Source organism: Plectropomus leopardus, chromosome 11 (genome assembly GCF_026936395.1).
Source record: "Plectropomus leopardus strain MGB_pleo_1.0 chromosome 11, ASM2693639v1, whole genome shotgun sequence".
NCBI lineage: Eukaryota > Metazoa > Chordata > Actinopteri > Perciformes > Serranidae > Plectropomus > Plectropomus leopardus.
In genome coordinates, this window is record NC_142186.1 from 17,482,465 (window position 1) to 17,505,875 (window position 23,411).

At 45.3% G+C, this 23,411-nt stretch overlaps 1 protein-coding gene across 2 annotated transcripts in view; it reads right to left on the reverse strand.

Annotated features, from left to right (window-relative positions):
* Positions 1-294: 294 nt before the first annotated feature.
* kirrel2 (kirre like nephrin family adhesion molecule 2) overlaps positions 295-23,411 on the reverse strand; it is a 35,903-nt gene continuing 12,786 nt past the window's right edge. Inside the window, exons 2-15 of one of the 2 annotated variants that reach the window (XM_042490510.2) lie at positions 14,364-14,519; positions 13,589-13,738; positions 11,493-11,650; positions 9,971-10,121; positions 9,700-9,805; positions 9,226-9,374; positions 8,991-9,118; positions 7,654-7,780; positions 7,386-7,486; positions 6,478-6,676; positions 3,287-3,394; positions 2,957-3,066; positions 2,711-2,800; positions 295-2,583 (exon numbers count right to left, since the gene is read on the reverse strand). In XM_042490510.2, the coding sequence (XP_042346444.1) occupies positions 2,092-2,583; positions 2,711-2,800; positions 2,957-3,066; positions 3,287-3,394; positions 6,478-6,676; positions 7,386-7,486; positions 7,654-7,780; positions 8,991-9,118; positions 9,226-9,374; positions 9,700-9,805; positions 9,971-10,121; positions 11,493-11,650; positions 13,589-13,738; positions 14,364-14,519 (2,225 nt within the window). In that variant the 3' untranslated portion in view covers positions 295-2,091. Of the gene's footprint in view, positions 2,584-2,710; positions 2,801-2,956; positions 3,067-3,274; positions 3,395-6,477; positions 6,677-7,385; positions 7,487-7,653; positions 7,781-8,990; positions 9,119-9,225; positions 9,375-9,699; positions 9,806-9,970; positions 10,122-11,492; positions 11,651-13,588; positions 13,739-14,363; positions 14,520-23,411 lie in introns of both variants that reach the window. The other variant, XM_042490508.2, reaches the window with a different exon arrangement.

Sequence of the window (23,411 nt, forward strand, 5' to 3'; positions counted from 1 at the left end):
CGAACTCATATAGTCAAATAATACCTGCCTTTGTCACAGCTCTATCCTATTACCCTACGAGACGGGCATGTCAGCTTCAGGAGGTGGATACACATACAGTGGGGGTTCCACTATCTCATCTGTCTTCATTAAAAGCAGCGCACCACTGGGGGAATAGGAAAATCAACATAGACAGTGCTGCTAATTTATGTATTCATCATTGTTGCTACATGGGAAGCTTTGTTTGTTGCTGTTCCCCATGCCCAATGAAGCTACTCACCAGGCTGATTAACTCTCAGAATTCACACCAGCCACTTCTTTATCTGAAATGGTTTTATTTAAATATAAATATGTGTACAAAGGTACAAGCAACGATAGCTCATTTTTAGCAAATAAAATCCTTAATACATTATTAAAAGAATGAACAAACGAATGGCAATTAGTCGTGTTCCAAAAAAAGCATAGTAACTGCATTCAATGATTGATGAACAACTTAGAGAAGAAAATCTGTGGACCCAAATAAATCAACCAATATAGATACATATGTATATAAAGATACTTTACAGTAGAGCAGCTTACAAGCTGTACATTAAGGCTTATATAAAATATAAAAATAAAGACAAGCGATGATGTTTGCCTCCTCACTTTAAGTGACATTTGTTCTCTCATCAGGCTGCCTGGTAACAGCTTTTTAGACAAATGGCAGTACAGGCGTCCATACTGAAACATCCAGGTTGTGGAATGCAACTGGGCCAGGTGCAGAAACCAATGTCTCAAACATGAAATGGACATGAATATAAACGCTGAAGATTTTCACTAGACACATCATTTGCATGCAACAGAGAGAGAAAGTATGGGCTCAGCCATTTGTACAGATACTTAGTGTTTCAGGGTAGTACTGTTTCTTGTAAACATATTGAGACAATTTGATTGAGTTGTAAAACTTGAGAGTGTATGGTCCGCATTTAGGACTGCCTCGCATGTCTTTTCCCCACCTGAGCCTGCTGAAGATGACGCTGTATTCAAGTTTATTTTAGTTCAAGATTGCCACCATTTTTCCAAACTGCCACCATTGATTGTTCTTGTAAATAGCTTCCTCTTCATTTTACAATCAGAAAACAGTACCAGGGGCAGGACAGCAGTATTCAGCCTCAGCCCCTGTTTCCCCCTATATAATTACAACCATCTTTGGGTTTTTTAATGGCCTTTACTTGTCCATCTTGGTACAACACATAGTTAATATATAGCCCTCCATTAGAATGATGGCTAAAATACACATTCTCCTCGAATCTCCTGCTTTTATCGACCAGTAAACAACACTGCTAAGTCCAACGTGTTAGGGTTATTATCAGAAGAAGCTCCAGGAATACAGCTCAGGCCAGAAGTATTCCACCACTGTTAAAACTTTCCATACAGTACAGTGCCTGCAGCACTTGTTGGTCAGTAGAGCTAGCCTGTTGTGCAGAAAAGTTTGTCTGTCTCTGTGGATAGCTCAGTCTTTTGTGGATGATAGAGACACAAATGTGCTTAGAATTCCTTTCGCATGCCAACAAAACACCAAATGACAGACAACAACAGGTTGTTCATATCTGTTTTTTTCCTCAAATATGTCTTCTTTCAAAGTATTTTAGAGGTCATGATTGACATTTAGTGTTGACACAAAGTAAACTCTGAAAGGCAGGTAAACAGCTACCCCAGTCATTTTGGCCACCCAAATTCAGGAGATGCTTTTGATTTGATTTTCTAGTTGGCCCTTGCACTGACAGAATATCTCCACAGGTTTGGGTGGTCATCATGTAGAGATAACCTGGTGAGGTATCGCACTGTAATCATAAGTTTGACTTGAACATCACAATCTGCTGAATTCTCCAGCTCGGGAGCTCTACAGTTAGCGTTATTGTAGATCCCGCCATCCATCTCAACAAATAAAGGTTGGTAATCCCCTAACCTCTGTAAATCACAAGACTCCGTCCGAATACTGTCCAAGCATGTCCATGAAGGACCGTCCAAGTAAAGTAAGTCTCTGTTCATGTTAGTCCAGCCACACGTTTGTGTGGAGGTGACAATGGTTATCTACTCGCAGCTCCTTTACTTTTCTGTTATTTTGTCCAATCAGACATGCGTCTGCATACGTTGTGAAGGCCGGCCATAGTCAGACTGCTGGGAGGATACTTGTGAAGAGGCGTAAGAGAAGCGAGATGAGCTGGACACCTTGCTGGCCTGATCTGATTGGTCATATGCATCCACCTTCTCATAGGAAGCGGGCTTAACATAGCTGGTGAAGGCGCGACCGTAGGTGGCGGGTAGGTAAGCAGAGCCACTGTAGAGGGGATCAGTGGGATAAATGCTTGCTGGCTGGGCAGGCTGCTGCTGGGCAGCCTGCTGCTGTTCATACGCGGTTCTGCCCGCTGTGGTGGTTGCATATCGGTGGGAGAAGTCATAGACGCGAGGCTGGGTGCCATGCTGCCCGTACATGGGGCTGGGGGAGGGCAGCTGTGATGGAGTGTAGACTGGCCGAGAGTTGGGCACATATTCTGAGAATCCGCTGCTGCGAATATGTCGATCTTCATGGCCACGGACATTGTAGTAGCCGTTGGTGGGGTCCTGTGAGAGGGACATAGACAAATAAATAATGAACTTTCCATGATTCAGTGTTATGTATAATGGATGAGAATAATGCACTCTTGTTTTTTTCCAGAATCTTTCTTCAAGGAAGTATTTTCAGTTTTACCTTGATGTCCGATCTCTCGTCCTCCTCCTCTTCCAGGAGGTCGCTGTGTTCTGTGCGCGATGTCCCAGGAGACTCGCTGCTGTTGGGTGCCTGAGGGAAGACCAAGCATTTTTAAAGAATTACTAGGATGAACAAGACCTTGCTTCAATAAGAACAAAACAAAGTCTGAGCATTACATTGCAGTGTTAATGTGAAATTTCCCCAACCATCAATAGAGATATCTACATGGCATACAAAGAAATTTACCATCGGCTCTTTGACATCCTCCTCATCATCATTGCCACGTGTAGCATTGTGATCACTGTGAACAATCTGCACTCTGATGTCACTCTTGGAAAGACGAGTGCATCTTTTACCTGCCGGGATTGGAAAAAAGAGGAGCTTTTACTTGACATCGGCGGGCGAATTTGTACATCAAAAATTGACATAAAAATTCAATTTAATCACAGGGTGAGACGGCACAAAAATTGAACAAAAACTGTTCAATTTTCAGCTCACAAATGAAAAAGACTTTAATCTGTTTGATTTGAAGAATTGGCTGTTGACCCTCTTGCCCATACTAACCATTGAGCTCACCTTTGCCTGTGTGCCTGCAGCAGAGGGAGACCAGAGTGATGACACAGATGAGCAGGACACAGCCACCACCTACAGCTCCACCAACAATTATCAACATAGGCAGGGCTTCTGTAACAAGAACAGTAATAGGAGAAAAGTGCGGCATAGTGGGGGTGGAGGGGGTAGATGGTTGTCAAGAGAAGGGGAGGGATGAGATGAGAGATAGTAGAACATAAGTGTCAGTGTCAAGAACGTGCAGATCAGAGACAAAGAAAGAAAGAGATCCATTCATTTGTCTTGCTAATCCCAGAAACGTCAGCGCCTATATAAATTCATCTGCTGTAAGCCTTGGCCTGCTCACAGCTAGCGTATGCTCACGCGGGCAATCCGGCATCCCACTGCCTGGCTATTGTCTCTAATCTCTCTGAAAGAAGGGTAACAAGGCCTGACATGCAATGAAGCAACAGACAGTAATCTAATTAGAGATTCCAGGAGATACCGCTGCCCATTTCTCTGGAGACCTCACTCTGCTACGTTGATGTAAATTACTGGCGAGGACCTTATTTTTGGTGTCTGCTGCAACAGTGGCTTCCACAAGCATCAGTGTAGTAGTACTACTGCCTGATTTTAGGATCACTTAAAGGGGCTGCAGCCAGAGATGCTGAACTTGGCTATGGGACAGTGATAGAGAATATGAGTCTAACCACAAACGCATGTGGCTTCCTCTAATTGACTTTTGTCCCCAATCAATATCTATGTTATGGGGCAAACATATTCATTAAAGCAACCATCTGCTGATTAAATCATATCGATTAGAGGAGTATAATTAAGATAAGCACAAGACAGGAGCGCTGCTTTCACCTAATCTGGCCAGCTTCACAGGAAGGATTGAGAGGATCACTATAACTTCTGCAGAAGGCTCTGGTGGGGTTTTGTTACTCCTGTCAGTATCCCCTTTTACACTTCCTGTTAAAGGCGGGAATGTCACTCTGTTATTCCACCTCGTCACTCTTTATTAAAGGTATCGTCGCGATTAGGGGTACAGATGTGTCTTGCCTGTGAGTTGGCAGCGGAGGTGGTAACAGCACTAGATCAACATCTGTGTAAAAGGGACAGCTGGCAGGACATGACCATGGATGGGATGGGCGTGACGTTTTAACAAGGTGTTATGTGTGGCATCCAACACGCCCCTACAACACGCCCCTACAAACCACGCCCATGGTCGGCCTGCTAAAATGCCACTTGTAGTGACTTAATTTGAGGCCAAATGTAGCAATAATCTACATGAATCAAGGAAATTAAAGGTTACAGCACACACCCATGGATGTATTATAAGGAAGTCACACACCTCAATGCTCAGGTTACTTTACTGAGAGTTTCTACGAGTTTTTGATATTTATTATGAGAGTATTTATGAGTTCCGTGCTTTATATTTGTGGTATCCTTATAGAAATGTTCTTTGTTGTACATTAATTGTATATTTTTAACTAATTAAATGTAATAATTATACCAAGATTAATTTTGGATTGAAACATTATATATGATATGACTTTCATTGTTGAAATGCACCTGTTTCATTCTTTGCTAATGAACACGTGATGATTTGAAACTGGGGTGGAGGGCCTCCGACCATTTGATCCGTACCGCCACTTCCATTCAATGCTAAAAATAAATGTAAACTAAAAATGTCGACAGCAATTACTTTTCTGAGATAACACCGAAGGCTACGCATGTCCGAGTCAGGTTCAGGGTCAGTGAACACAACACGTGAGGTTACGTGCCGTCGCGCGATAACATTGGGGTTTGATTGACAAGTGATATGCATCATGGCGAGTGCCAAGACCAGGAAGGTGGATGCTGAATGCCGCTTTTTTTTTCAGGAGAAATGGACAAACGACTATTTTTTCGATTAAGGATAAGGCAAACTTTGGCTAGTTTGTGGCGTGGCGCTGGCAGAGACGAAAAAGGCCAATCTCGAGCGTCGTTACAGCGGGAAACCTGCTAAACTGGAGGAGTTGAGGACAAATGCGTTTTGATAAAATTAACGCTCTTTGTGGGAGTTGGGTTTCCCAACATTCAGCTGTCAGAAGACCACAGACCGACAGAGACAATGTTAGGAGGACAAGTTTTGTGGTGAGTCAATTAATAGAAGCTGAAACCTCATGTTTGTGAAGCATTGCCTCGAGAGTTTGTGAATGTTTTTGAGTGTAATTTACTTATAATGAAACTGTGGGTTTTTAATACTAAATGTATAATTGTTGCATTATATATGTTCATAAATTGAACGGAGGACTTCATAAAAATTGAATTGGTCTTTGATATGGAAAAGGTTCACCATCCCCGATTTAAAACAAACAACTGATAAAGTGTTGAGCGAAACGCGTTGTTTGCTCCTTTTTTTTAAAAAAAAAGTAAAAATAAAATAAAAAAAGTAAATAAAATAAGCTTCAACTTGAACATCCTGGTGAGTGCCTGAACTTTAATTTCCTTGATTCATGTGACCCTGCACCCAAGGAGAGAAGCACTTCTGTGCATGCGGTTTCTTTGTTTTTTTGATGTAATAATCCAGTTTATTTGTCTTTAGTCATATACATGAACACGTGATTTACCTTATAAGTAACAAGATTTAACACTTATCCTTATCCTAACCTCAGCTACCTCTCTTTAACCTAAAACTTCGAGGCTACCTATACACAAACTTAGAGTTTTCTTTAGGGCTTACATTTCCAGAGCAGTTAGCAAATGGGTCTGATTGTAGACTGATGATAGGCGAGTCAGGTAGCTGCTCCAGCTGCAGCTACCTACTCAGATTTATGACGCTGCTAACAACAGTTAGCAGCTAACTCAAGGAAGAACCAATGCAGCTGAAAATGTCTAAAAAATTGGGAAAACAGTAAGGTCCAGGAGCTCCTTACCCTCCGAGCAGAGGGTAAGATCAGCCTCTCTATAACAGAGACAGCAAATGGCTGTTATTTTCATCTTATGCCATTGTTATTGTTTAGAAAGTGCTGTCGACTTGCATGTTATATTTGGCTGGCACACTCAAGGCTGAAATTATGCCTCTTTTGATTCCTTTTGATGCTGGCTAGCAACCTAAAATCACATACTTGGGCAGCGTGATGCTGGCGTTGTTTGATTCTGTGCACAAGAGCCTAGGCAGCTTAGCTGCCCTATTTCATAATATCTGTTAAAAAAAAAGGGCTAGAGCGTACCTTGCTCCTTCAGCGTCACCAGGGCGGTGCCGGTGCCAAAGCGGTTCCAAGCAGTGCAGTTGTAGCGCAGCTGGAAATCCTGCGCCAGAGTCTCGGACAGCACCAGGGAGGAAAGGACGCCATGGTCACTTGTCACTGTTTGCACTGAGTAACGACCGGTGGAGCCGGAGGACAGTGTCATGTCTCCAAAGGTCCAAACCTGTTGAGAGGAGCAGGAGAAAAGACATCAGGGAGTAAGTCACTTTTTTTTTTGAAGAATTCCTCACCAACGAACAAAGCGGAGGCCTGCCTGGCTGTTTATCCTTAGATCCCGGCCTACCGCTGACTGAACACCAGTTTCTCTCTCTGTTCTGCTTTCCTCTCTGCCGACCTCTGAGGTGCTCCGTGGCTGACACAGCTCACAGGCTCATGTTTAAGCTGCCTCCCACGTCTGCCCTGCAGGTGAGGCCTAAGGAGGGTTAGGTAGCTGCGCTATGAAATAAGGCTCCTCTCTGCCATCTGTAGTGCAGGGCCAGCAGGGCACCTGTCTCTCACTCCTCTTCATACCCTAATTATCCTCTCTCAGCCCAGCATACGTTCAGCAGTTCAACAGGGTCAGCCGAGTGATGCCTCTTGGGCTGCTAATTGAATGCGGTTTGGCTGAAACCTGCAGGAAGCCGGCCTCCCACAGCTCCCCCAACTCGACTGTCTCTCCAGTCAATGTCGATGCAATTACAGTTGTGAATGTGTGCGTATTTGTTAGTGTGCGAGGCGGAGATGTGTTGGTGCAAAAGGTGTGAAGGTGAGGTCAGGGGTAAAGCTACACCGACTGATCGCTCTCATGCGGGTGTGGCTCAGAGGAACGGGGGAGTATATAAGTTCCCAAACATAAGTGAGTGACGCGGAACACAAATAAGAGGTGCACTTACAATCTTATCAGGCGGGGGGCTGCTTCCCACCCGGCACTCCAACTTGCCCTTGGAGTGCTTAACAGCGTGCTGCGTGGCGTCCGCTGTGATGATAGGTGGGCCTGGTGAGAGGAAGAAAGAAATGGAGTGAGCGTAGGAGAGAATCGGAATAAAAAAAGTGGAATATTGACCAATGCAAAATTGTCATATCAATTTTGAAGCTACTTGTTCAATTCACGAGTGCAAACAATACAAGCAACCCTGCGTCCTCTGAAAAGAAGCCGCTCACCGTTTACAGTTAGAGTGACATCTCTTTCTGCAACACCAATCCGGGGTACGATGGCCTTGCAGGTGTATGTTCCAGCATCCTCCTGGGTAACAGCCTTCAGCTGCAAGGTGTTGCCATTACTGAGCACCTGGTGAGAAATCCAGAGAGACAAGTGAGAAGTGTGTTAGGGAGGGAAGGAGACAGAAAGCAAGAGAAAGAGGGAGGCAGTGGGGAGAAGAGGCAGACAAAGGAAACCAGGACCTTTATCAGTGGCCCACTCATTGTGGAGGCAGCACAGAGGTGGGCTGACCATTGTAACAAATGCTGGTGGTTTGAGTTTAATTTCATTGTGAAGAGCTTTAATCACAGCATTAAGCACTCCAGCCACTGCTGAGTGACCGTGCTGCTGGGGAGATTGTTGTAATTAAACAGTGGGGACAGAGCGGAGCGCACTATGGTGTGAGTGGGCCCTAGCCTTTGGAGCAGCTACACTCACTCACTCCTTAGCTCATTGATCCTGTCATTCCATCAAGCTGTGATTAATCCATTTACCCCCACTCTGTCCCCCCCCTTCCCTACCCCGCTAACCCCCCCCCACTGCTCTCACTCTCTCCGATTTTTTATTTCAACACACTTATGGAATAACCCAATTAATCCATTACTCGTGGCTGTGTGAGGGACAGTGGCAGTGGGTGGATTAGAAAAATGCCTGCACTTTTCCCTCAGAGGGGCTGAAAGTGTTCACTCTTTGAGATGACAGCATCGCTTACGCCGTCCCGCAGCATTCTTTACTGGGGGTGTTTTTTCTCCAGCATCGCCTAAGAAATTATATTAGTTGCCAGGAGAGAGGCTCCTATGGGATGCCCCCACTGATGGTGTGTGCGCTGAAAGACTTTTACCAGGATGATGTAAAGTGAAGGTGGAAATGTCCCATTTGTTCCACCTACAAAATTGACTTTGAGGAAATGGATACTCATGTGCAACGGGGCCTTTTTTAATGTCTAAGAGGCAGGAATGCTGCAGTAATTCTGCAACCGCAGCTTAGCTTGCCGGTTGACTGTCTGATTGATTGATTGATCAATTGATTAGAGTTATGACAGCATGTCATGTGCTCTTATGATGCTGTATGAATGTGTCAGTGGACAGACAGTTTTCTGCCAGAGGCTTTAGCCCTCAGGGAGCACGGAGAGAGGAGGTGTTGAAGATTCAGCCTGAAAAAGAATGTGTGGGGGGGAAAGTGTGAGAGATTCATGCCTCAAGGCCATGTGTGAATGTTTCTCTCCAGAGGGATGGTGTTGATGGGTGGTGTTGAAGCTTTACAGCCAAAATAAGGTGGTGACTAGTGTTTTTTGCCTTACCACGCTGGAGCCCTGCTTGGTCCAGGCCAGGGTCAGCGGAGGGTTTCCAGTCCACGCACAAGTAAAGGCTGCATCCATGCCTATATCCACTGTCATTGGCTTCGGCTCCGACAGCAGTCTGGGGCCAACTAGAGTGAAGCAACGCAGTTACAATCAATAAGAGGCTGCTTTTACAATAGCATACACCTCGTGAAAAGCTCAAAATACATAGCCACTCTGTATATATTAAACTCACACTGGACATCGACCAGGGTGCTGACATTGGTGCTGCCCACAGAGTTGGACACCTCACAGGAGACGGGGTCTGTGAAGTAAGAGTAGTCCACCGTCACCTCAAGGCTGTCCCCATTTGCTTCAGAGATGGGGACTCCTCCTTTCGACCACCTGGGACGGATGAATAATCACATTATACAGTTGCATTAGTTCAGGGAAGGTGCTTAGCCAGGCGTATCAAAGTGGCTATTAGCCGTTTCAGGGCTTGTGCCAATCACAATCAAACGCTGCCAATCAAGCAGTCCACAATGAATCTACGAAACACTTGTAATGCTTTTTTTGGATGACATCTTTACTCTGGTTGGCATGTTGGCACGATATAATGTCTTGAGGTTGTTTTGTGATAGCGCTGCACCATAATTTTTGCCTGCTGGATCTGCATGCATGGTGGCAGGATCAGAGTGAAATATTGAGATTAAAATGCATGGATGGATACCTGTATCCAGTGATTTCAGGATTGGCCGAGGCAGAGCAGATGAAGAGAACTTTGGCTCCCTCGGTTACAGTCTGAGGCTGGACTGATAGAGTCACTGAAGGAGGGTCTGTGAGGAGAAGAACCTTTATGTTACTGACACAAATTGGATTTAGTAATCTTATTTGTAGCATTCACCTTTTAACAGTGCAAGAGAATCAAATGTGCTTTATAGATTACTGCACGTAGCATGCACTCTGTTTCAGCACAGGAAAGCTGATGCGGGGACACTCACGCTGGACGTTGATAGTGACCGATGTCTGTCGTCCAGCTGGGGCAGCTGGGTTAAGAACCCTGCAGGTGTAGGTGCGTCCAGAGTCACTATCCTCAGGGACGATTGGAAGCATACTGACAGCCGACTCCCTCTTTCCATCCTCCATCCGTGCCTGCAGGGTTGCACAACTGTTAGGTGCTGCTGGACGTCCAAGCAACAGTTTACAAACTATGCTTTTAAAAGAGACTCGGTTACAATAGAACAGACTGAGCACCAGCTCGTTGGCGCAGAGGCGAGTCACTTCACATCACTTAGGAATATCTCTATGACACTGCAGTCTTATTTTTTCATGTGTGAGGCATTAAAATTGCCATCCCGTTCTTTGGCATGGCAGTTAAATCATATATTTTATGATGCAGCAGGGGATATTGTGCTGTTCCCACATTTCTGAGAGTGTTCCCCGTCAGCGCTCCTTGTTTGTCATCATCTTTTAAATCTATTTACTGCTCACAGAAATCAATACGCCTAAGTGAGGAAAGGTGTAGATTCTGAGGATATGGCTCACTGCGCTCTCACTTTCTCCCTCTCTTCCTCATACACACACGCATAAAGAAAAAAACTGTGATGGCCGAGGTGCCTGAGTGTCTGTTTTTTTGGGTGGTGACAGTGAGGAAGAAGTGCCACACATCTTAGCAAGGGCAAGCTAAGCCTTTTCCCTGGACAGCCAAATCAATGGACGTAGGTTTTCACTTCCTCAGCCAGACACACAAAAAGCACTTTTATGCTAGATCAAATCACATCACTGGCTGTCACCACCCCTCACCAGGACAAAGCTTTCTCTGCCCCCAGTCCCATATCTTAATGTTGTAAAATGTTCTGTTTTTCACAAAGCTATCTCACTAGTTAACTCTATATTTTTTTCCCCCTGTATTCTTCTTTTCCTCTCCTCCCTCCCCTCTCCAATACTCTTCCCTCCCTTCTCACTGCAGGCTCTCGCCTCCTTAAATGTGGCGTTTAGCGTCGTTTAGCGTGGTCAGAGAGCATGAAAAATGTGACACTTTCCCAGCCGTGGCTGGCTTACGCTCTGGCGCATCCCCATTGTGTTTCTGCATTGTTGTGGGTGATTTCTCTGCAGAAACTCTACTGTATGAAACACTCATGCCTGTCTGAGCTTTGGCATGCTCCAGTTATGCTGTAGTGTCGCTGCATTAGTGAGCAAAGGGGGGTGGAGGGGTTAGGAGTGAGGTGGGGAGGCGGAGGAGGTGGGGTGGGAGGGGGGGTCAGGCATGAGTGAAAATGGGAGGGGGACTGCAGAGAGTGAGCGAACAAATTGTGCGAGAGAAGGGTGGTGATAGAAAGAAAAAAAAATGAGACCATGTAAGAAAGATGAGAAAAACAAAAAGAGGAGTATCATACCCTGAGAGAAAATATTTCTGTTTTGAATAGCTTTGCATTTATTTCTGCCTGCTGTTACGTGTTGTAATATTGTGTGGGTGTTAATGATTGAATGATAATGCCGGGCATAGATGTGTTCTCACCGCACCTTGGAATAAATTGCAGTCTCCATGACCTCCCCATCTCTGTACCAGGTGATCTCAGCAGCAGGTTTGGCTCCCGAGGCCCTGCAGGTGAGATTGTGCGGTGTGTGGGCCTTAAGACGTACAACAGGGCCACCCTCCACCACAGGGTCTGAAGGAGGAACTGTAAAACAGAACAAACATACCACTCAAAACAAATCACAAAAAAACTCATTACAGCTCCAGGCCAGCACAGAGCCACAAACAAGTCATACTGTTATTGAGCTCGCTGTTGCTCTTAGCTCAGCATCAATATATCGCAACAGCAAAAGAGGCAAACACTATCTTCTTATGGCCATGTGTCTGTTTAACAAGGTGTAGTTTGAGACAGGAGAAACGAGCAAGAACAGTTGTCATTTGGAGGAAAAACAGACTCAACCATATTTATTTCCTTTCTTGGGACTAGCATTATTACTCTATTTGCTCTTACTGTTGCAGAGTGATGTTTCAACTGAATTGCTTATTTGTTCATTTATTTGCATGGTTTCGCACGCACCACTGGCAAGCCAAGCGTGCCACCCCTGATGAAGGCGTCTATCTCCCCAACCAATATGAGAAGGCGTAAACATGGGGTTTGTGCTGGCCTTTCTCGCTCCCTCCACCGAACCAATTTCACTGTGTGTATCTGAATTGTCAGAGGTCCTTCCGCTGCCGCGGCACGGACACTAATGGAATCCGAGTGCTAGGTGATTTTAATTTCCATGCCGATTCCCCTGACTGCACTCCCGCCGTTGACTCCTTTGACTGTTCAGGATTGCTTTGGTCTCATCTGGCCACATTGATTTACACACACACACACACACACACACACACATACAGGCATGTGCACACACATGCACAGTAAAAGCCGCCTTCTCTCTCTGACGCTCTTACATCCACACATAAACATAAAGTGCAGGCTCCTGAGTGATGCACCTGATTTCCTTTATATATTTATGAAATGCAGATCATGTTCATAAACCACTAGCCTTGCTCTTTCAAAGAACATTAAATGTAAAGGTGGCAATTTCATCAACTTTTTTTTGCAGCCTCCACATGGATATCTGTGTGTGGGCATGTGGTGAGGGCAGTGCTTTGTGCCGCTCTGCGTGGCTTTGACAGTGACACCACACACAAAAAGGTGGGCCGATGAACACGGGTGAGCTTTTTGAATCTATTCATTTAGTTGAAATGTTCCTTCGTAGCGCTTGTGATCTCAGTCTGCTTGCCTTTCTGTGGCAGCTCTGTCTGTGCCACTCGTCACCCTGCCTCAGTGAGCTCAGAATGCACATCAAATGGCAACAGATAGATTCAAGGACAACAGGCTATGTGGTGAAAGCTCTGCATTGCTGCCATAAGTTGCCTCTAATTTCCCTTCTGTCTGTATAACACTTGCATGCAGCTGAATATATGGACAGTTGACAGGACTAATTAATAGAGTGATATCCCTCTGCATGCCACCAGATGCCAGCAGTGCTTTGCTGAATCCAATTCCCATAAGACCTGGCCCTCCTCTTCACCCCCACCTCTGAACGTCTGTGTGAAGAAGTAGATCACTCACATCATGTTAATGTAAAAACCGCCTTGCGGTTGACAAATGTTGTGGCTCACTGTAAAATGTGCTAACTGTGCAAACCCTGACTTTCAAGCGAGTACGCAACTCATTTGTGACTGCAGCAATCACATTATCCTCGACGTCCACAGTCTTGATTATGGCTACTGAGAGCAAAGGGGTTTCCTTTTTTTTTCTCTAGATAAATCTCTTGGCTGAGCCTTTCTTGATTTGAATCAGACTTTTAGGACATGATTGAAACCAGGAAACTAGATTTGCAACGGGGTTATCTTTGAGTGGTGATAAGAGATTGTTTCATGAATTGCATGTTGATGTATTTTTTATTCGCCTATGTTAAGTTTTAAATGTGATTATCTTTTGTGTCTTATACACGTGTTCTTTGTAGATTTGTCTCCATGTTTCTGTGCTTTGTGATGAAGACACTCCCCTGATTGTTCCCGAGCATTGCCAGCCTGCAGGCCTTGGCACGAGGGCTGGCTGTGAGGATCATGCCTGAGCTGTGTATCTTACCTAGTACAGTGAGCTTGGCACGGTGGGAGCGCAGTGCCGCCTGTGTAGCCTGACACTCATACACCGCGTCATCCTCCAACTCTGCCGAATCGATCAGCAAGCTGTGCTCGCCTGATAGCGGGTCGCCCATTAAGGAATAGCGCGTCCAGCCTGCGTGAAGCCAGCACAGAGAATAGAGTCAGAGACAAACAAACCACCCAACAACAAACACGTAATGAAAGGACTATAAAATGAACAGACTTGTGCTTTGAACAAAGGCAAGAGAAACGTGGCAAGGCTCTTTAAGACACAAATGAAAGCAAGCAGCACCTCACTGAGCCAGGCATTGAGCCGTTGTGTTAACAGAGCAGCGTGATGCTGGAAATGCAACACGTGAGAAGGCTGCTGCATGAGGAGTCTGTCCTTTAAAGACAGACACAATAAAGATGGGGTGGCTAAGGTCAAGAGGAAGCCTCTCCACCTTCTCTCTAGTCCGACACACATTTTAAATGTCAGTTCGTGACAAAAGCCAATTGATTATCTACCTTCCTACAAGACCCTTAAAATGCTAAACAACAAATTAAAGTTCGGTGTGTGCAGCAGTAGCCGACCTGTCTGCAGTACATTGTTCTCTAAGCATTCATTTGCGTAAAACTTCAGCGGTTGACATAGAGAGACTTGGTTTCTAATGAGACCTGGCATTGATCGTGGAAGACAGACAGAGACAGAGAGAGCAATAAACACCCGGAAAGCAGCAGAGAAAAGAGAGACAGAAATAAGAGGTCAGGGATAATACCTGGTAGGTCTCTCTCTCCACCCAGTGCAAGGCCATCTTTGGTCCATTGTACCATTCCTCGATAACCCACGATGACGCAGGGTAGAGTCACCGACTGACCAGATACAACCACTTGGTCCTGGGGCTGCTGGGAGAAGTAGGCTGCTTGGGTGGCTGCTGCAAGAAAACAGGAAAGACTTGAATAAAACGTCCATATTTTCATGGTGATAGATGGACCACTCATACTGAACCTCACAAAATAGCTATAAAGTATATAGGTGCGCAGAATACTGCTAATGGCGTTTCAGAGAATGTAATGGCGGTAGGTTTCTGCAGCGCCAGCAAAGATGTAGCATGAAAAAAGTGAAACTTGCACTGTAAGGGGTGTGGAAAAAGTGAGCCTGAAAGAGGGCAGACTTCCCTGAAGTGGTCTGCTCACTCTCTTGTTTTCATGACACTTGCTGAGAGAAAGGACAAGGCCGGCATGTGTGAAAATATTATTTTTTTTCCCCCTCCATAAATGTGGCTTCTAAGAGGAAGAGTCAGCTGCACCTCATAACTTATTTAACTCTTTCTCAAGACCATATGGTTATGTGCTCGCTGACATGAAGCAAACACACTTCTGGGGAGAAAAATCTGCCACTCTTTCAGTGCGCTTTTTGTAAAAATGGATGTTAAACAATCAAAACTCCATTAAAGTTCCCAGGGGACCCATCCGTTTGAGCCTGCTGAAAGTCAGCGGAGACACCTGCCGTCGTTCTGCTGCTGTGTTTAAGCATGGCACACGGTCTCACCGGATTGGCTGGCCTGCCTTCACACGCAAACAGAAACGCAGCGTGAATATGGATCCGTGCTTCCAACTGTTTGTGCCACTATGCTAAAGATTGAGTATTACAAACCCTACTGGCAGGGGAAGATGGCAAGACTCCAGAGGTAACTAATCCGTAGGGGAAGGTAGGAGGAGAGGGAGAGAGGCAGTTGCTTGGTTATCTAAGTGGGGTGTCTGTTTGAGTCGGGGAAGAGGACTTAAAAAAACCTTGCCTCATTCTCCTTCTCTCTTTCTTTGTTGCTCAGTGGAGAATGGAAGGGAAGGGGGACAGAGGAAGATAAAGAGCGTTCTATTCAGGCAGTGCTAAGCCCCCCCTGAACTGCTTCTCTTGGTGGGAGCGCTTAAACAGACAGGGTTGCTTACCCCCCCCCCCCAGCCAAGAAAGCCGCTGAAAGGAGGGCAACATACGGTGGCCAGAGACGTGCTATTGTCCCCTTGTCCCTCTCTTTTAATAGGCCTCTTCATTTCCAATCAATCCTGCTAAATGCAAGTTTAATAGCTTTTCAATAGCAGCTTTTCCCCCCAGAGGGTAGCTGGGATTTTCTCTCTCTCTCACCCCTTTTCTCTTTCCCGTCTCTCCCCCCCTCTTTCTAGCTCCATTCTCTCTAGTTTTTCTTTCTTTTTGAAAGATTGGTGGGGGCTTCCAGGTTGTTGGCAGTGTTTATTCCGCACTCAATTATCCACTTCATCTCAGGGTGCACCACAGACTGAACCCTGCCCCTCGCCTCCCCTCTCCCTTTGCACCCTCCTGTCTCTGTCACCCAACAGCACAATTAGAGCCGCCAAACAGTGAGTTCATCAGGAACGTGAGTCCGCCACGGCTCAGACCGCTGTGCGTCTCAACAACTGCCTCCTAAAAAAACCCGATTTTCACATGTGCCCATTCTTTTTCTCCATCTGGGCCAAAGGAGATGTTAATAGATAGGCAAACAGAAAAAAGATCAGAGAACAAAGCATGTTAGTTCACCACTAACGTCTTCCCTGTACATCATTTTACCAAAGTGTCTGAAAAGCCTATTGAGCTGTGGGTGCAAACAGGTAGGCTGTATGTGTGTCACGCACCGTGGATCAAAAGAGGCCAATTTGAGAGCGTCAATGAGAAGTGAAACGTCTTCTAGCTCAGGCTATTAGGCGTTTAGCAAAGGCTGGCATTTTCCCATCATACCTTCAAAAAATGCTGTTTTCACAGTTTGCCCGCCTGTCCCTAACATTCTGCCTTTATGAGCTATTGAGCGTTTTCATATGCCTCCTCTTGCAGAGCGAGTTTGACGTTTTGCTCTTTGTACTTGCAACAGTACACACATTGATTGCAATTAAGTATCTTGCCCTGAGTATCTAAATGTTTACAATTGGTAATAATTCTCTGCATTGGCTGATTGTTTGGATGGATTACATGCATTCAATTGTTTCCCTTTACCTCACCCACATGCAATTTCTCACGCTTACATATGGCAATTAAAGTCACGCGCTAACTCACATACAAACGCAGGCGTACAAATATAGAGTACGGAGACATGTGCTGTAGCGAATGTCTTCACACCATATGAGTGATTCATTGCTCTCCAGATCCCTTATTGAAAATGCTCAACAGAACATCTCGACTGGCTAATGACTCATGCCAGATTCCTTTAATTCCTCCTTGCTGAATTAGACAATTCTTTGACGGTGTATTAGCAGCTTAATTACATGAATACATTTCTGACGGGGAGAGAGGGAGGAACAGAACCAGACAAAGAAACGGTGGTGGAGAGGCAGTCAGAAGAAGTAGGGAGCTGTGGGTGTGAGCAGGCTTGTTCTTGGTGTGCTGCTGCAGCGCCACATACGCACATACACACACAAAAAAAAGCGCCATCGCTTTCAGTGTTTTCACCAGACTCAAAATGAGGAGCCCGTTTGTTGGCTGCAATTGAATTGCGTTTGAAAAGAAAGATTTGAATCCCCCTTGAAATCCAAACATTTCTGCAGTAGATGTGAGTTTATTTACCATGTCGCCTTGAATGTTACGCAGGTAAATATGTGCAGTGTAGATTAGTTGTACCACATGCAGCGTGCTTAATGTTACTTTAAAAGGCAGTTAAATTTTAGATTTATGAGGCCTCGTTGTAAAAAAAATGCAACATTTACACAATTTCTCACCTTTCCTGTGTGTGTATGGGTGTGTGTGTGCTTTTCCATCCCCCAGTAACAAGGTCAAAACACATTTGGCCTGATACATTTTAATCCGGATTTCTCAAAATGGAATATCATTTCACGCTGCTGGATGCACATGGGGCTAAGTTTATGTGTGTGTGCTTTTCTGCCCGACAGTGTGAGCCCAGAGTGTGTTTGTGTCTAAAAATTGTACTATGTATGTTTATGTCTGTGTGTGTGTGTGTGTGTGCATCAGAATGTGTGTATGAGTGTGGAGGGTGGGGCAGTGTTAATGGGGAAAGCGACTTGTCAGGCACTGGAGGGCACATTTAGCAGTTACTTTGACACAGTGACTTTGCTGTCGCCGTCACATGGTCGGAGTTAAGTGCAAAACAGCCTCTCCGACTTGGACACAACCTATTAAAGAGCTTTGCGTCGACCATGGCGCTGCCTGCACTCTCTCTCCCACATCTGAGCTGATAGGGATACACTGACATCAGGAAGGATCAGGAAGAGATGGACAGATGTCAGCAATGATCCGTCCACCACTGGACATCTGCCTTGATAGAATTAGATAGAACCAGTCAGTGTGTATGCGTGTGTGTGTGTGTGTGTGTGTGTGTGTGTGTGTGTGTGTGTGTGTGTGTGTGTGTGTGTGTGTGCGCTGAAAATGGGTGTTTGTAAGCGCCAGCCATGATGCTAAAGACTGAGAAAGATAATGGCACTGCAGATGACCTTTAGATAAAATGAGGATCTAACACACACAATGCAGAGCATTTACTACCAAGTCACCACACTCATAATCTTTTACGCCATTTTTGTAATCTGACAAAAAAAAAAAAAAAAAGACGATGGCCATAAATCAATTTAACCCAGCTTCAAAAAAGTAATCTCCTTCAAATAAACCATAAAATAGCGCCAGACTCTTGTTTGTAACAGCTCAGGCAATGCACTCTGTCCATTTCCCCGTGTTGCTACAATGACACTCCACTGCATATGTTCGTTCCCTCTAAGAGGCTCCAAGCTGCGTTCGCAGAGAGTCACTATTTTAGTCCTGATTTTATTCCATGTCCTCATTCCCATCCAGTGCAAAGAGTGCAACATCCAGTCCTGTGGGGTCTATAAATATAAGTGCTCTCAACTTGACTGGACAATTTGCTCTGTGCAGTAATAATTCAAAATGTTAAAAAATAGCGCCTGATATCTACTTTTTTTGCCCCGGTGGTAGAAGCAGAATCCTGTGCCCAGCTGGTGTTGAGTTTTCCACAATAAGAGCCAGAGAGGAGAAAATGAGGAGGAAAAACAGCCCTAAAAAAAAAAAAAAACGGCACAAAACAAGGCAATTGGCAAAAAAGTGTCAAGCTTGGAATAAACAACCCCTTTCCCCAAATGCCATCCATTGTGCCTTGTCTAGATAAGGCTTCTAAATCGGGCTGGAAAATGCAAGCTCCATTTCTCTCTGTATGGAATTATTATCCCTTTGTTTTGAGTCAGGCTCTTTTGTCTTCCCCTTCCTGTGCATGTGTGTGCTTGTGTGTGTGTGTGTGTGTGTGTACAAACAGATAGTAATGCTGAGGTAGCTGAACCAAAGAGTATGTCCCAAAGGGGACCCTGCACCCATCTCATGTTTGATCTGGCTCCTAAGCTCATTACCATGACTCTGACAGAACTTCTGAGGGCTTGAAGGGGACTAATACCACCCACCAACTTGTGGCGGAGTGACGACCAACACATGCACTGCGTGTGTGTGGAACCTCTGTTTTTCTTTGACTTGGACCGTTGCAAACTGCTCTGCAGATGGCCTCTTCTCTCATACCTCAGTGTGTCCCGGCCTCTCTTCAATCCTTTCTCTCCCACGTTGCATTCCAGCTGCACTCCCACCCACCCACTCTCGCTATCTTTTCTCCCACTCTGCGTTTTTGTGCCCAAATTGCAGTCTAACAGCTTTTTAAGAGCTGTTTTGCTAGAGTTTAATCCTCCTAGCCTCCTCTTTCAGCCTTTATTCCATTGTGAAAATCTTGGCTCAGACCTAGACCCTTTTTAGAGAGTGGACCCGCTCATCCACCCAGCCCCCCCTGCTGCTCGGCTGATACCCCCACCCAGGGCATTCTCCTCCATTCCTCTACAATCCAGACCCATCCTCTCATTCCTCTGTTTATCACTCATACGTCTACAGTCAGTGAGCTGTGATCCTTGAAATCAATGCCTAGCGAGGCCCCCCTTTGAGAGTTATGTAAGGTGTTACTAATTGTTGATTTGCTTTCTTCATGGCTCTTTCTGCCATCACTCTGCTTTTCCAGACTCCGTGTCAGCTGTCGTCTCTTGCCAGCCTCTCCCTTGCACTTTCTCTCCCCATCTCTTCCTCTCCCTTCCGTCCTGTATCCCCTGTCCCTTTCTCTCACTCTCTGCATCCCCGGTGTGAAAATCACAGGGGTTTGTGTCAGCTTGTCAACACAACGCTCAAGACAGCAGGGTAAGGGAAACAACAGGAAGAGAAAAAAAGAGAGCCACTACATGTTAGAAAGACCGGAAAAAACTGAGGTAAGGTAAAAATGGAAAAAGTGGGCTCCTGTCAGCTTCCAATTGCAAAGGAGCGGGCCATGAGAGGGGATTGATGGAACGCTGTAATCAGTCTGTCTCCGAGGCTGTCACCACGAGGTTTTTCTCTGCTGGAATAGGGCACTGCACACATCAGGGCAGCAGTGAGGCTGATCGCATGGGCGAACAGCAGCAGAGTTTCTCCCCGGGTACCTGCTACAGCAGATGCAGTGGATAGAGTAATAGAGTGGTATGCATACAAGGAGGAGGGGAAAAAAGGAGGAGGCTGTGAGAGGGGGGGGGGACCAAGAGTGCTGATGTGACATAGTCAGTGTGTGAGCGCATGTGAATGGTTCAGTGTGCTGCAGTGCCCGACAATGTGCCATAAATACACTCATTCTTATAGTGTCTCCTCACACTTGCCGCACACACACATGCACACTCACTGTCACAGTCCCATATCTTTGGGGTTTCTAGTGGGCACAAGCATCTCTCTGAGTATAATTCTAGCACAGCTTTTAAACAGCTCCCCCACTCTGAAGCCAACAGCCAAAGAGCTGAGAGCTGACTCCATGTAGACAGATAGCAAGTGACTGGCTGGCTGGCAGGAGGACAGGAAATAAAAAGCCATATAAAAAAAGAGAGAAAAGGGGAGGGAGCCAGTGGTGGCGGTATGAAATTGTCTGTACACATCAGCCAGCCGTGTTGACAAGATGTTGATTGAGCTGGTCTTGTCATTTCGTGTCATTCCTGCTTACCCCCTGGTGTTTTCACTGCAAGACAGCTGCTGGCTGGATCTGTGTCACAGTTCCAGCCCTTTTCTGTCCCCCCTCTGCTTCTTTCTCTCAGTTCCTCACTATTCCTCTCTCTGTCTGTATCCCAATTTCCCTCTCTGGCTCCCTCCCCCCTTCGCTTTCCCCTGTGTTTGGATGGAAGGGCTTTCAGTATAATTCACTGTGCTTTTAAATCATTAACTTCTTGTGCTGTTTGCAAAAGCCCCGGTTTAGTGTGTGCACAACAGCTGACATGGTGGATAAAACAGCAATGGTGCGCAACATGTGACGGAAAGGCTTCTCAAAGATGGGACGGGAATGAAAATTTAAAAAAATCATTTCATTTCTAGCTGCTGTCATGACAAGTAAACAAACAAATATAAATAAATAATAGATTAAAAATCCATAAAACAATGAAGAGATCATGTTAAAATTGCCTCCATCTCTTGCTTTTTCTAAAAGGCGTTGGAAATGAAAACAAAGGAATTCTCTACATAGATTCTGTACTGGGACTCTGGGCCTAATGCCCTGGGGTGTCAATTAATTTAGTCTAGGGATTTGCGGCCTACTCTTCCTAATTGAGCCCAGTGGAGACCCCCTTGGCTCTTCACGATAGGAAGTAGTGCGTTTCATAATTAATACTTTTTTTTCCCTTTATTATTATTATTTTTTAATGAGGGTGGTAATGTTGTAAATGTATGCATCTCATTAGAGTAAAAGGGCCATCTACGCTATTGTTCACTTCTGCAGTGTTTGCTGCTGGTGAGATGAATAAGAGAGACAACCTCATTCAGAAGCAGCAATGGCACATTGAAGTCAAAGCCGTGCTTTTGTGTGTGTTTGAATATAAAACACAGCCAGCTCAATGAGAGTCTCATTAGTGTTGCTTAATATGTGTGCTTTTTAAAGCTTAGAGGTTAATGCCCGACTTGCCTCCATTTCACTGGAGCCCTCTTTAATTTGATGCATAATTCTTTTTTGTCAGCAGCTGACAAGAGCCCCTTCAGAGAAAGCAGCTGAGCTGTGTTGTGAACTCTGCATCCAACAGGAACACAAAGGCACAAAAACACTTCTAATTAAACCTGTTTAAAATGTTTCCCTTCTCCTGCTCACTCCACATATCAGAACATATTTCTGAGCTATCCTATCTTCCCATCTCTCCGTCCAGAGAACATAACTCCTGGCGATTAAACAAATTACCTCCTCTCCCAGGAGAGCTATGGATCCTGTGAAAACAATAAGTGTGTGATTCACAATGCTGCCGCCTCTCTGTTCTTACAAACGGCCTTCAAATTGCCATTTATTAATCAATGTCTGTGGTTAGTCTGTGACCAGAATTTCTCTCTCCCGTTTCATCTGGAGGTTGGGAAAAGCGAGTTTTTAATTTAACATCAAATTTTTATTCCGCTCATCAGATTGCCCGTAACTTGAATCATTCCTTTAAAATTACTGATGACTAAGAGCTTCCAGAACACAAGAAAGGGAGGGAAAGAACGTTACCTGCCGACCTCAATACATCCTGCTTTGTGTTGAGAAAAAGAAGGGAAGGGAGAAACTAATTTCCTGAAACTCCATTTCTTAAGCGTTGATTAGCAAAGGAGCATAATTAGAGTGAAATGTGAAGTCAGGGTTTTTTTCAGATTGCGCCGCTTCCTCTAGAAAAATCAGGCCATGATTAATGAATAAATGATTAATGAGTGAACTAATTAATCAATTAATTATTAAGCAAGCACTCTGAACAAGAAACGGGTAGGATGACGGTGAACAGTGGATATAAGAGACGGTTAGGTTGTGTGTTAGAGAAAAAATGATTTAGGATAATCTGCCTGTTTGTTCTGTCAGTTTGTTTTGTCTTGCGTTACGGGGAGGATGAGGGAGAGGGCGGATGGGAGGAGAGGGAAGGCTCAGCCCTCCGTCTTGAGCTTCCTGAGTCAGCCGGTGTCTCGTGTGAGAGCGCTGACCTCAAAAGGCTGCATTTAAGTTCTCCCCATATATCTCAGGCTGAGGTCTTTATGCCACGCAGTCGTGAAGCCTGGCACAACATTTGCCAACTTCAGTGATGATGTTTGCATTGGGCTCTACGAGGCCACGCGACCCCTAGTCACCACCTGTGAGAAGGCGCAGGGTGACGCAAGGTTCCCTTCTTTAACCAGTCGTCTCTCCTCCCCCCCCGTCTCTAACTAGGACACCCCATCAATCTTTGATAATGTGCGGTGTGGGTCTCTCCTGTGTGACCAGGCTGATGAGACATCACAGCAGGGATTGATGTATGAAATGCAGGATCCCAATGTAACTGTGATATACTGGACCGTTTCAAGTCAAGTTTGACCTTTTTTTCCCGGATATTAATCGCTGCAGTGAAAGAATATATGTGTGATATATCCCTCCCCCAGGAGCTCCACACACTTTATTCTTTGGCATGGGCTTCTTCTATACCTTTAGCTTAGCGGAGGTGGGGGCTTATTTTTCTGCCAAAAGTCCCCAGAGCTGCAACACAACAGGATATGGGACACAAAATATGATTTTATAAGCGGATGGGTTTATTGTTTCTATTAAAATGCAGCCTTACCCTATAAAGCTGCATCCCTCCCCCCTTGACACCCGGAAACACATCCTCAAAGCGAGAACATGAGAGAAGGATCTTTCATCCCTGCATATCTTTCCTGGCGTTTACTGCTGGCCTTATTAACAGAGTTGTGAGTGACGGAGGCAGAATGTGCTGGGAGAATCTCAAGGGGCTTTGATGGAGGCAAGCGATGGAGCTGCAGCAAGCTGAGGGCAAGATCATGCACGCATTTA